Raw genomic sequence first — 13124 nt, 5'->3', positions numbered from 1 at the left:
CCTTTGAAGGTTATTCTCTGTTGTGGGGCGGTCCTGAGCACCACGGGATTTTAGCAGCATCCCTGGCCTCTGCTCTCTAGAAGCCAGTAACATCCCTTCTTCAAGATGTTGCAACCAAAAATATCTCCAAACATTGCTAACTGTCCACTGGGGAGAGGAAGGATAAAGTCACCCCTAATTCACAATCACTTTCCCAGATCCACCATTCATGAGAAGTAGAATCTAAATTTCAACCTTGACATGGTTTGGATCTGTGTCCCCCTCAAATCTCATGTTGAAGTATAATCCTGACTTTTGGAGATGGGGCCTGGTGGGAGGTGATTGGATCACGGGGATGGATCCTTCGTGAACAATTTAGCATCATCCCCTCAGTGCTGTTCTCATGATAGTGTGTTATCACAAGATCTGGTTGTTTAAAAGAGTGTAGGCTGGGTGCAGTGGCTCACACCTGTAATCCCAGCACTTTGGGAGGCCGAGGCGGGCAGATCATGAGGTCAAGAGATTAGGACCATCCTGGCCAACATGGTAAAACCCCATCTCTACTAAAAATACAAAAATTAGCTGGGTGTGGTGGCACATGTCTATAGTCCCAGCTACTCAGGAGACTGAGGCAGGACTGCTTGAACCGGGGAGGCAGAGGTTGTGGTGAGCCGAGATGGAGCCATTGCACTCCAGCCTGGGTGACAGAGTGAAACTCCGTCTCAAAAAAAAAAAAAAAAAAAAAAAAAGAGTGTAGCATCTCTCCCTCTCTTGCTCCTGCACCTGCCATGTAAGACGAGCCTGTTTCCCCTTCATCTTCTACCATGATTGTAAGTTTCCCGAGGCCTCCCCAGAAGCTGAGCAGATGCCAGAATCATGCTTCCTGTACAGCCTATGGAATTGTAAGCCAATTAAACCTTTTTTCATTATACATTACCAAGTCTGAGGTATTTCTTTATAGCAATGTGAGAACTAATACAAATGCAGACCATTTGAATCTAGACTTGAGAGCCTCTGTTCCTTCCCATAGTGCCATGACAGTTGAAAGGGGAACAGAAAAGAGGGCGTTCCATGGGAGAGACAACAAGGAGGGTGCTTCTCGGAAGACTATGCTTGTGTGGGGCTGTAGGAGGGGAAAAGCTGAAGAGACATTCACCACAGAAGGCGGAATGACATTTTAGGCTGTTTAATGTTCCCCGTTAGAATCAGTGATGAATGGATTTCCCATAGAAGCTCAAAATGAGCCTGAGAGCCTGAGTTTCTGTATTCATGAGAAATGCTTCCTCACTAAATAATGCCTGTGCCCCAAACTGCTGATGCAAGCTTGAAGAAGAATGAAAAATAAGAAAGCATTCTTCATTCCATGCAAAAACAAGAAGAAAATGCTAATATCTTTTCTGACTTTCAAAATAAGGTAATTTTGGAAATTTAAACTCTTTTGGGAAAATAAAATAGGTTCATTCGAGTTTGTCACATTTTGTGATTAGCGTCAGCTGCCAAATGTCTCACACGTTTGGGAACAAGGAGCCATCATCAGTATTTAATACCAGAGGGTTGGTTTTATAATATTTATTTTTCATAAAGGCAATAATGTTTTTGATAAAATAGTTTTCAAGCATGGCTATATTTCTCCAGCCTGGGTGATGGGAAGCTGGGGGCCAATATTGGTCCTGAAATAGTCTGAATCCCCTTTCAGTTCTTACATAAAATATGCTGATTCTGTTCTGGCATTTGACATTTTCTTTAATAACTAATTCAGGCCACAAATGAGCAATTCTTTCAGTAACTCATTTTGTTACAGAGAAGCTGTATTTCCTGCAAAGAATCAAAACATAGGTTTCTAGGACTATTTTCCTCTGGTATAACTGGTTCCTCCCTGACATGGTTAGGCTTTGTTTACCCACTCAAAGCTCATCTTTAATTGTAATCCCCAGGCGCTAAGGCAGAAACCAGGTGGGAGGTGATTGGATCACGGGCAGTTTCCCCTATGCTGCGCTCATGATAGTGCATGAGTTCTCATGAGATCTGATAACTTTATAAGAGGTTCTTCCTCATTTGCTCTGGACACAGGTTCTCTCACCTGCCGCCATATAAGACATGTCTGCTTCCCCTTCCAGCATCCACCATGATTGTAAGTTTCCTGAGGCTTCTTCAGCCATGTGAAACTGTGGGTCAATTAAACGTCTTTTCTTTCTTTTCTTTTTTTTTTTGAGATGGAATCTCACTGTGTTGCCCAGGCTGGAGTGCAGTGACATGATCTTGGCTAACTGAAACCTCTGACACCCAGGTTCCAACAATTCTCCTGCCTCAGCCTCCTGAGTAGCTGGGATTACAGGCGCCTGCCACTATACCTGGCTAATTTTTTTTGTATTTTTAGTAGAGATGGGGTTTCACCATTTTGGTCAGGCTGGTCTTTAACTCCTGACCTCGTGATCCACCTGTCTCCACCTCCCAAAGTGCTGGTATTACAGGTGTGAGCCACCAACCATTAGGGAGCCTGCTCTGACAGGTACTTTGTTTGGTTTCCCTTGTTCCCCTCCCCCATACCCACATTCATGCTGATCATTTCACCATTAATGATGAATCTCTTACCTGGGCTTTCCCTGGACTTCCGGAAAGGTGTGTCTCTGAAAGAAAGACGGCTTGCTGCTCTCTGGCTCAGGGGGCAAAGGCTGGTACTTCTTTGGAAGTGTGACCAGAGGCCTGTGTGGAGAGTCAGAGTAGGGTCCTGAGAAGGTTTGCTGCATCAATGATGCCTCAGGCCCTGAATCCACACTGCTCTGCCCTCAGTGTCCCCAGCTTTGGGTTGAAAATGCCAGTCTGAGGATGCTAACTTAGGAGAAGCCTGGTCAGGTCTCGTACTGTTTTATAAAGGGCCTGATATAATTTTCTACAGGGAGTCACATGCTGTTCCATAGTGCACCTGTTTGGGCTTTAGGAGGCCTGTGGAGAAAACGATAACAGCCTTCCATTCATCCCAGACTGGGAGACCTGAGTTCTTAGAACTACCCAAAGAAATACAAAAATGTGTCCGGGATTGGTGGCTCACGCCTGTGATCCCAGCACTTTGGGAGGCTCAGGTGGGCGAATCACCTGAGGTCAAGAGTTCAAGACCAGCCTTGCTAACATGGTTAAACCCCATTTCTACTAAAAATACAAAAATTAGCCAGGCATGGTGGCATGCACCTGTAATCTTAGCTACTTGGGAGGCTGAGGCAGGAGAATCAGTTGAGCCCAGGAAGTGAAACTTGCAGTGAGCTGAGATCATGCCTCTGCACTCAGCCTGGGCAACAGGGCCAGACTCTGCCTCCAAATATGTATATATAAATGTTTGAAAGTCAGTGAATGCCTCACTCACTCATTTTATTCACTCATTCACTCATTTGTTCATAAAGTGCATCAGGTACTTTGGTGGATGCTGGAGATACAGAGAGGAAAAAGATAAAGTTTTTGGTTCAAGCTGCTTCCCTCTAGGAGGGAAGAGAGAGAAGTCAAGAAATGATTGCCAGAGAGTGTAATGCATGCTATGGCAGAGGTGCTCATGGGTCCCCAGTAGAGCAAGAGTGGCCAGTCACTCAGAGCCTCTGCAGCCGTCTGTTGCTCTTTTCTCCATAGATACGTATACACGTAATAGTATTTGTGTATGTATCACATAAATATCACATAAATATATACTTATATATTGTAAGTTCCTTGAGGGCATATTCCATTTTCATATGAATCTAGGCCTACCAGAAGTATACCCAGCATATCATCCAGCAGATTTCTGTACTGAAAGAGTGGAGAGGAACAGAAAGAAATAAGGGAGGAATACATTCATCAAGAAATAATGAGTGAAGGTATATTGAATAGGTAACTTTGAATAAATGTTTAAATGGATGAATGAAGGCCTGGTTAATCCTGCTCATTGAACATCTCATATTAGTTTTTCTTTCTCTCTACATCCATCTCTCACTCTGAAATCATATTAGGTTTTCAATGTCAAATGTTTGTGTTTCTCTTTTTCAGATGCTGGCACAAATTATTTCAGTTTACTGCAAAACAAAATGCTATTTTAAAGTGTCTTACCGAGGAGGTGGTAAAGGAATCTGAAAAAGAAAGGAGAAACCTAAATTAAGTTTATCATTCTGTGAGCAGGGCCACTGGTTAACAGGTTTTTGGTTTACAAATAGAAATGACAGATTGTGACCAGACTTATAGGACATATTTTTCAAGAGCTATCTGAGCTTTTGCATTGTCTATATTGGTATGCTTCTAAAGTACATAACGAATAACAAATGCATTTTAATGATTTCTCCTACCTTGTTCTTCCTTAAAGATGTGTCCCCTAAAACATAAGAGGGAATGCCAGTGAATTTATGGAAAATGTCATCAAACATTGATTTTATACATGCTTACAGGAAAATTATTTTTATTTATAATAATATTGATGATAATGTCAGTTAATATTTGTTGAGATCTTATGAGATACCCAGAATAATAATAAACATTTTAGTGATGTGGTCTTTTTAAATCCTCACCCTTGTTCTGTTAACGAAGAAACTGACACATAGGTAGGTTAAATATCTCACCTATACTCACCCAGCGAGTAAATGGTAGAATGAAGATTTCATTGCATGTGGTATGACTCTTCAAAATAGAATAATTTCTGAAGACCCCCAGAATCCAGCTTCTTTATTTTATGGATGAAAACACTGAGGACAAACTAGGTGAGATAATTTCTCAAGGCCAATTAACCCTAGAAAAAGCCCAAGTAGAACCTGAAACAGATTTGTCTGACCTCTAGGTAGTTTTATTTCTGTAATTCGACTCAATATAATTATTGAGCTTCTATTCTGAGCTAAACACAGTACCAGGCACTGGGGTAAAAAGGCAAATTCAATCCTTCCTGTCAAGGTGCTCCTAGCTGGGGTGTTCACAGGCCAAGCTTCTGGCTCTGGGGATGTGACTGTGAAGTTGACTGGTAGGGTTTATACCTTTGTGGGTAGACCTGCACTGAAGGCATCATGAACCATCTGATGAGGACTTCAGGTAGAGAAGACAAAGTATTAAATGAATATGTGGGAGACTTAAGTTAGTCTGGGTTGTCAGAAGAAGGCTCCTCGGAAAAGCAATGTTTGATTATCTTTAAAAATGGGCGTGATATAATAAATGCTATTTGATAGGGCTGTTGTGAAATCAGTGAGAAAATGTCTATCTCCTGCTATAGGAGACTTAAACCTCCACTGAAAACTGACTGGGTGGCTTCACAGTGAGTCCCCTTTGCTTTTCTCACTTGTGAGACAAGGACGTTGGACTAAATCAGTGATTTTTAACCATGTGCTGAAGAGCCCCCTGCACTTTCCCCTGGAAGTCCCGTGGTGCGTGTGTGCAGGGGACTGGTTACCAGTTTACCACCCCATGTCATTAAAGGCTTAACTTCAGCCTGCTCTCCACTGCACCTTCTCTTTAGATTCCTCTTGGTGAAAGGTCCAACTGGCACAACGCAATGCAAAGCAACACAACACAACATAACACAACACAAACTGGTCTGTATAATTTTAATGGCTCTTCTGGGTCTAAGATAATTACTTTAAAGAATAAGAATAAAATTACCATTCTTCCTTTCCATTTTCGGTTTTGAAAGACACTTTTGCAATAGGTAGGATTAACTTCTTTATATGAATTCCAAACACTGATTGCACCCAGAAGTAATGTATGTCTTTGGCATTGTGAAAACACAAAATGTGACCCAAGATGTACTTCAACAACAGGGGCAATCTAGTTAACATGAGATCTTTGACTATTTCAAGGAAGTCACAAAAAAGCTTAGGTCACATGATGCTTGCTTAAGGCACAAAATTAGAAAACATAAATTAATTTCCTTTCATTTGATTGTTTATTGGCTTCACCTCCAGAGCTCCCTGGTGGACCATCTTGCTGCCTGGGTTGATGACTTTCCCTGAAAAACTAGATGCTGGCTTTCCAAGAGAACTTTTTCCACTATATCTATTGGCGATCAGTTCAATTCACTGGAAAAAGAATTCAATAAAGAGACTGAGTTTCTGTAGCTTAATAGGAAAACTCCATTTATGGTTTTCAAGATACCTACCCAGTTTGCTTCAGGGGTTGTGAGTTTCAAATGGGACATCTATCTTCTTTTGTTTCACTGATTTATTATTGAGCACATAGTATGTGTCAGGCAGGGACTCATTTTTAATGTATTTATTGATGTAGGTGTTGGGAAGTATAATACCAACAAATAAAGTTGCTATTCCCATGAAACTTACATTCCAGTGGCAGAAGTTAGGAAATATGTAAACAAAAATATAAATAAACATTCACAAGTGATGACAAGTGCTACGCAGAAAATAAAGCAGACTAGGGGACAGGAGGGCCCGGAGAGCTGGGGCCGGGCTACTGTGTTTTCAGCCGGTCTGAGGAGGCTTCTGTGGTTAGAAGATGAAATCAGAGGCCTGAGGAAAGTGAGGGAGCATGTCCTGTGGATATCCTGGGAAGGGGATTTCTGGAAGAGGAAACAGCAAGGGCAAAGATCCTCAGGGTGTGTCAGTTCATTTTCTGTTGCTTAAAACAGAAGACTTAAAATTCGGTGATTTCTTTGAAATTAGGTAAGTCCAAGAACACACAGGTGCACGTGGTGAGAGCCTTCTTGCTGGTGGGGACTCTGAGGTGTACTAAGACGTGCAGGATGTTACATGGCCAGGTGGCTGACTGTGCTAATGTCCTAGCTCGGGTCCCTCTTCCTGTTCTCATAAAGCCACCGGCCTTCCTTCCATGATAACTCAACACCCATTAATTCATTAATCTGTGAATAGATTAATCTATTTATGAAAACAGAGCCCTCATGATCCAATTGCCTCTTAAAGGTCTCACCTCTCAATACTGCCACCTTGGGGCTGAAGTTTCAGCATGAGTTTTGGAGGAGACATTCAAACCAGCATTCCACCCCCTGGTTCACCAAATGCATGCCCTCACATACAAATATATTCATTCATCCTCGTAGCCCCAAAGTCTTAACTCATTTCAGCACCAACTCAAAAGTTCAAAGTTCAGAGTCTCATCCTTGAGCCTATGAAATCAAAACAAGTTTCTACTTCTAAGATGCAATCGCAGGACAAGTATAAGGTACACATTCCTATTCCAAAAGGGAGAAAGAAGCAAGAAGATAGGGATAACAGGCCCCACGTGAGACTGAAACCCAAGAGAGAAGACTCTGGGTCTTAAGATTCCAGAATAATTTATTTTTATTCCGTGTCTGGCATTCTGTGCACGCTGGAGCAAGGGTTAGGGCCTCTAAGCCTTCAGGACACCCCACCACTATAGCTTTGTTGGGCTTAGTCCACCCAGTTCTCCCAGATTGGCACTGCACACCAGTAGCTCTACAGCTCAGGGGTCTTGGTGGCAGGCTCACTCCCATTACCCTGGTGGGGATTCTCTGCAGTGACCTTGCTCCCATGGCTCCATTAGTCATTGCCCCGGTGGGGACTTTGCATTAGCTTCAACACCACATATCTGCTTTGTATTGCTTTAGTGGGTGCTCTCTACAATGTCTCCACCTGCACCAAGTCTCTGCTTGGGTGCTCAGGCCTTTGATGACACCTTTTGAAATCAGATGGAGGTTGCTGAGCCTCCACAGCTCTTGATTTCTGCAAGCCTGCAGAATTAGCACCACACAGATAATGCCAAGGTTTATAACTTGTACCTTGCAGAGCTTCAGTACAGGAGTCTCAGCTGGGGTTGCCTGAGCCAGGCAGCCGTGAAGTGCTATGCTGCAGTGTACGGAGTTGAGTCCCAGGGTGGCTGTGGACAGTAAGCTGGTAGACATACCCCAATCCTGTCCCTTGTAACCTTTCTTCCATTCTAGAACTCTGGGCCTGTGATAAGAGGGCAGCCTCAAGACCTGTGAAGCACCATTGTGGTCATTGTTTCATTGCCCTGAGGAATAGCATCTGGCTGCCTTCTATCTCTGTTAATCTCCTTAGGAAACGGTCACTGGGATATATCCACGGTTTTCTCTCCTGAACACTTTTTCTCTGTTTATGTGGCCAGGCTGAGTTTTCCAAATTTATCCACTCTACTTCCCTTTTAATTATAAATTCTGTAAATTATTTCTCTGCTTTCAAATATCAATGTAAGTTGCCAAAATAACCCTGCAGCTCCATATATACATATATATATACATATATGTATGTATATATATACATATATGTATGTGTATATATATATATATATATATATGTATTTTTTTTTTTGTGAAACACAGTCTTGCTGTCACTCAGGCTGGAGTGCAGTGGCATGATCTTGGCTCAATGCAACCTCCGCCTCCCACATTCATGTGATGCACCCACTTCAGCCTCCGAAAGTGCTGGGATTACAGGCATGAGCTGCCATGCCCAGCCTCCTTCTATATTTTATTTAGAATTTTCTTCTGCCAGATATCCTAGTTTATCACTCTCAAGTTTGGACTTCCTCAAAACCCTCAGGCATAAAAACAATTCATTCAGGTTCTTTGCCAATTTATAACAAGAATGGCCTTTATTCCCGTTTTCAATGTCATGCTCCTCAGTTCTACCTCAAACCTCATCAGAATGGCTTTTACTTGTCACAACCGCCTATCTAATTACCAAGAAGTCCCAAACTTTACTTAGCCTTCTTGTCTCCTAAGCTTTCACCAGAATTTAGACTTTTTCTATTCTGTACCTCCAAATTATTCTACTTCTGCCATTGCCCAGTTTCAAAGCTGCTTCCACATTTGCAGGTATTCATTAACAGCAACACTCCCCTTCTTGGTGCCTATTTTCTGTCTTAGCCTGTTTTTTGTTGCTTAAGACAGAATACTGGAAACTAAGTGATGACTTATATGGAAAAGGGATTTATTTCTTGCAATTGTGGAGGCCAAGAAGACCAAAGCTCAGGGGGTGCAACCTGTGAGAACCTTCTTGCTGAAGGAGACTCACGGCAGAGTACTGAGGCAGTACAGGGCATCGGGTGGCAAGGGGGCTGAGTATGCTGGCTCAGGTGTCTCTTCTTATAAAGCCACCAGTTCCCCTTCCACAACAATCCATTAATCTATCAACCCATTAATCCATTAATGGATTAATTCATCCGTGAGGGCAGAGCACTCATGATCCAATTACCCCATTATGCCTCACCTCTCAATACTTCCACATTGGGGATAAAGTTTCAACATGAGATTTGGAGGGGACATTTGAATTATGGCAGATGGGATGAGCACAAGGGGGTGGTAAGCCCAGGGAGGTGATGGCAGAGGTGGGAGAGTGCCCAGATCACATGGAGTCTTGTACAACATGGTAAAAACATTGCCTTAACTATGGTGAATCTTTCTTAAACCACTTCCTTAAGGTAACATTGACATAGGAGAACTTTACAAATTTATTGTACACATCAAGATTGAATTTGGGGATATGTACATATCCATGAAACCATCACCAGCACGTATCTGTCACTTACCAAAGTTGGCTCCTGCCCTTTTTGTTACTGTTACTTTATTTTATTTTTATTTTTTGGTAAGAACACTTAACACCTACCCTCTTGACAAACTAAGTACCCAGTACAGTATCATTAGCTATAGGCACTAGGTTGTAGAGTGGATCTTCAGAGTTTATTTATGCACCGTAACTGAAGCTCTGTCCTCTTTAAGCATCGCCTTCCCACTTCTCCCTCCGCCTTGCTCCTGGCAGCCACCATTCTACTCTTGGCTTCTGTGAGTCTGACTCTGTTAGATTCCACGCATAAGTGAGACTCTACAGTATTGTCTTTCTGTGTCTGACTTACTTTGGCCCAGCATAATGCCCTCCAAGTCCATCAATGTTGTCACAAATGGAAAAATTTCCTTCCACATAAGGCTGGAAAATACTCCATTGTATGTATACTCCACAGTTTCTTTACCGTTCACCTGTCTATGAACCCTTAGGTTGCTTCCATATCTCGGCTGTGCTGAAGAATGCTGCCATGAACGTAGAGTGCTGACAGTGCTTTAAGATCCTGTTATCAATTCTTTGGATATGTACTCGGAAGTGGGATTCCTGAATCACATGGTGTTTCTATTTTTAATTTATTAGAGGAAACTTTATTCTGTTTTCAATAACGGCACTACCAATTTGCATTCTCACCAACTGTGTACAAGGGATCCCTGTTCTCCGTATTTTTGCCAACACTTGCCATCTTTTTCTTTTCTTTTTTAAGTAATAGCCATCCTAAGAGTTGTGAGGAGATATTTCACTGTGGCTCTCAGTTGCATTTCCCTGATGACCAGTGATGCTGAGAACCACTTGCTCTACATGTTGGCTACCTGTATTTCCTCCATGGAGAAATGTCCACCCAGATCCTTTGCCCATCTTCCAATAAGGTCACTCATTTTTTAGTTATTCAGTTGTATGAGTTTCTTGTCTATATTGAATATTAATCCTTATCAAGTACATGGTTTGCAAATATTTTCTCCCATTTCATAGTTTGCCTTTTTACTCTGTTGATTGTTTCCTTTGCTGGGCAGAAGCTTTTTAGTTTGATGTAGTCCTGTGTGTTTATTTTTACTTTTGTTGCCTGCCCTTTTGGTCTCATACCCAAAAAGTCATTGGCAAGACCCCATGTCAAGGATTTTTTCCCCATGTTTTCTTCTAGGAGTTTTGTAGTTTTGGGTATACCCCAAGTTAATTTAATTCACCCCAAGTTGATTTCCTTGAATGGTGTGAGACCAGGGTCCTGCACTGTTCTTCTGCATGTTAATATCTAGGCTCTCCGCTATTCTTTGATGAGCCCATTTTGTCTCCATTGTGTATTCTTGATGCCTTCGTCAAAAATTAGTTTAATCAATGCATGCATTTATTTCTGGGCTCTGCACTCTGCCCTACTTGTGTACATGCTTGGTGTACCACTGACGGCTACAGCCCTGTCATGTTATTTGTAATCAGGAAGTGTAGATGGCTCCAGCCTTGTTCCTCTTACTTAAGATTGCCTTGGCCACTCAGAGTCTTGTGTGTTACTCAGGGTGAATCTTTGTGATACACCGTCCATGTGTCCTATGTTGTCATTATAATGTAGAATTTTTTTCTAGCATCACTTAGCATTCCTCTCCCACTTTTAAGATTCTTGTGTAGGATAATATAAGCAATAGTTACAAAAATCCACGGGGGTTTCAGCCACATCAAAAATGCCAACTGGCAACCACTAATACCATGAGCTTCACTTAATCATTGCTTAGCTAACCAAAATCCTTCAAAGTAAGAGGTCAAAGTGAACTTTAAGGAACTTTGCAAGTGAAAAAATAACTGGATCAAACAAGCAAAGTAACCTATCTACTGTTATACAGCTTTGATGGTAATTCAGATAAATTCTAGCAAGCTTTTTTAAATTTGGGGGTTTTATTTAATAAAGCAGTAATAAGTCAAGTATTTGTGATATTTAGAGGAGAGTGAGCATTGGAGCTGAATTTGTTAAGATTGAACCTTGATTCTGTTCATACTATGGGCAGGATCATGGCAAGTGCTTAATAAATGTTTATGAAATAAGCAAATGGATTGGAGAGTGAATGAATTTCCCCATCTGGAGGAGTAAGGAGTGCTTATTTATACTTCACAGAAATTCATATGTGGAATAAATGCACTGATGCACTTCAAGGCACGGTTCTTAATGCACAGCTGCAGTTACTGCTATCATTATGGTATGAAAAATCAGAGGGAAAATGGGAGTTTACTCTCCTAGTGAAGTACCCAGATATTCTAAAACGCTAGGAAAAGTTCTCTGTCTGTCAAACAACAGGAGCCAAACATTGTTCAAAGTCTTTCCCATCTTCAGTTTTCTCTTGGAGAAGCCCGGCATGCTCGCCACCTCGTGGTCATAGGGTGTAATTAGCACCATCTGCCCAGAGACTCATTTGCTTTTCGGTCTCAAGACAGATCTCACATGAGCTGTCAAAACTACTGCTTTTGGGGAGGTAATGTATTGAGGTGGGCATAGCATGGTTGCAGAATCCGATGCACCTTCGTTTGACTCTTTCAACTACAACGTATTATGGTGAAACCATGAAGACATTGTCAATATCACCGTGTTCTGGGAGGGTTAAAGTAAGGCCTCTTGGAGAAGGGGAAAGAGTTAAGAGATTGTTCTTTGGAGTGGCTGGTGCCGGCTTGCAAGGGGCACTTGCTTAACTTTCAGGAATTCTGTGAACTCGTTTTACATATGGCCATTATTAAAAATAAACTATGTAAATGTACACTGAAGTTACAGTAGCCCCCCAGCTTATCCTGGGGGGAAATGTTCCAAGACCCACGGTGGATATCTGAAACTGAGGATAGTAACAAATCCTCTATGTCCTATGCTTTTCCTAAATGTACAGACAGACCTATGACAAAGGCGATATGTGACAGCAAAACTAGCACATACTTTTTTTTCCTTCTTCCCAATTTCATGGATAGAAGATTCATTTTTATTGTAGATCCCAGTAACCTCAGCATACAACATCTTTTCTTGCCTTTTCAAGTTGAGAACTTCCACCTTTTCACTGAAAGGACTCACTTTACATCTTCTGTTTGGCAAATCAGAACTGCCAGCATCACTACTCTTGTACTTTGGGACCATTATTAGGTAAAATAAGGGTGACTTGAACCCAAGCACTGTGATACCACGCAGGGGATCTGATGGCCAAGACAGCCGCTAAGTGACTAACGAGTGGGTAACGGACACAGTGCAGTGGAAACGCTGGACAAAGAAATGATTGGAGCCGGACTGCTCAGGATGTCATCATGCCACTCAGAAACAGTGTGCAAATTAACACGTAGGAATTGTGTATTTCTGGAATTTTCCACTGGATATTTTTGGACCTTGGTTTGCCATGGTTAACTAAACCTGTGGAAAGTGAAACTGGGGATAAGGGGGGACCGCTGTCTTTGTTTTTCACTTAGCTACTGTTCAGTTAGTGCTAAATATGTAACATATGCAATACCCTCCCCCAACTTTTTTTGAGACCAAGTCTCGCTTTGTTGCCCAGGATGGAGTGCAGTGGTATGGTCTTGGCTCACTGCAACCTCTGCCTCCTTGGTTCCAGCAATTTTCCTGCTTCAGCCTCCCGAGTAGCTGGGATTAGAGGTGTGTACCACCACACCTGCTCATGGTTTTTTTTTTTTTTT

The 13124-nt window shown here is 42.1% G+C and overlaps 1 protein-coding gene across 1 annotated transcript in view; it reads right to left on the bottom strand.

Annotated features, from left to right (window-relative positions):
- The window catches only part of CLNK (cytokine dependent hematopoietic cell linker), a 199158-nt gene that overhangs the window by 50220 nt on the left and 135814 nt on the right, over window positions 1-13124 (bottom strand). The window contains exons 9-11 of the mRNA XM_017513218.2: window positions 4281-4306; window positions 4048-4067; window positions 2572-2682 (exon numbers count right to left, since the gene is read on the bottom strand). Of these exons, the coding sequence (XP_017368707.1) occupies window positions 2572-2682; window positions 4048-4067; window positions 4281-4306 (157 nt within the window). The remainder of the gene's footprint in view (window positions 1-2571; window positions 2683-4047; window positions 4068-4280; window positions 4307-13124) is intronic.

Source organism: Cebus imitator, unplaced genomic scaffold (genome assembly GCF_001604975.1).
Source record: "Cebus imitator isolate Cc_AM_T3 unplaced genomic scaffold, Cebus_imitator-1.0 Scaffold488, whole genome shotgun sequence".
NCBI classification, from domain to species: Eukaryota; Metazoa; Chordata; class Mammalia; order Primates; family Cebidae; genus Cebus; species Cebus imitator.
This window is presented reverse-complemented; position numbering and strand designations above follow the sequence as displayed.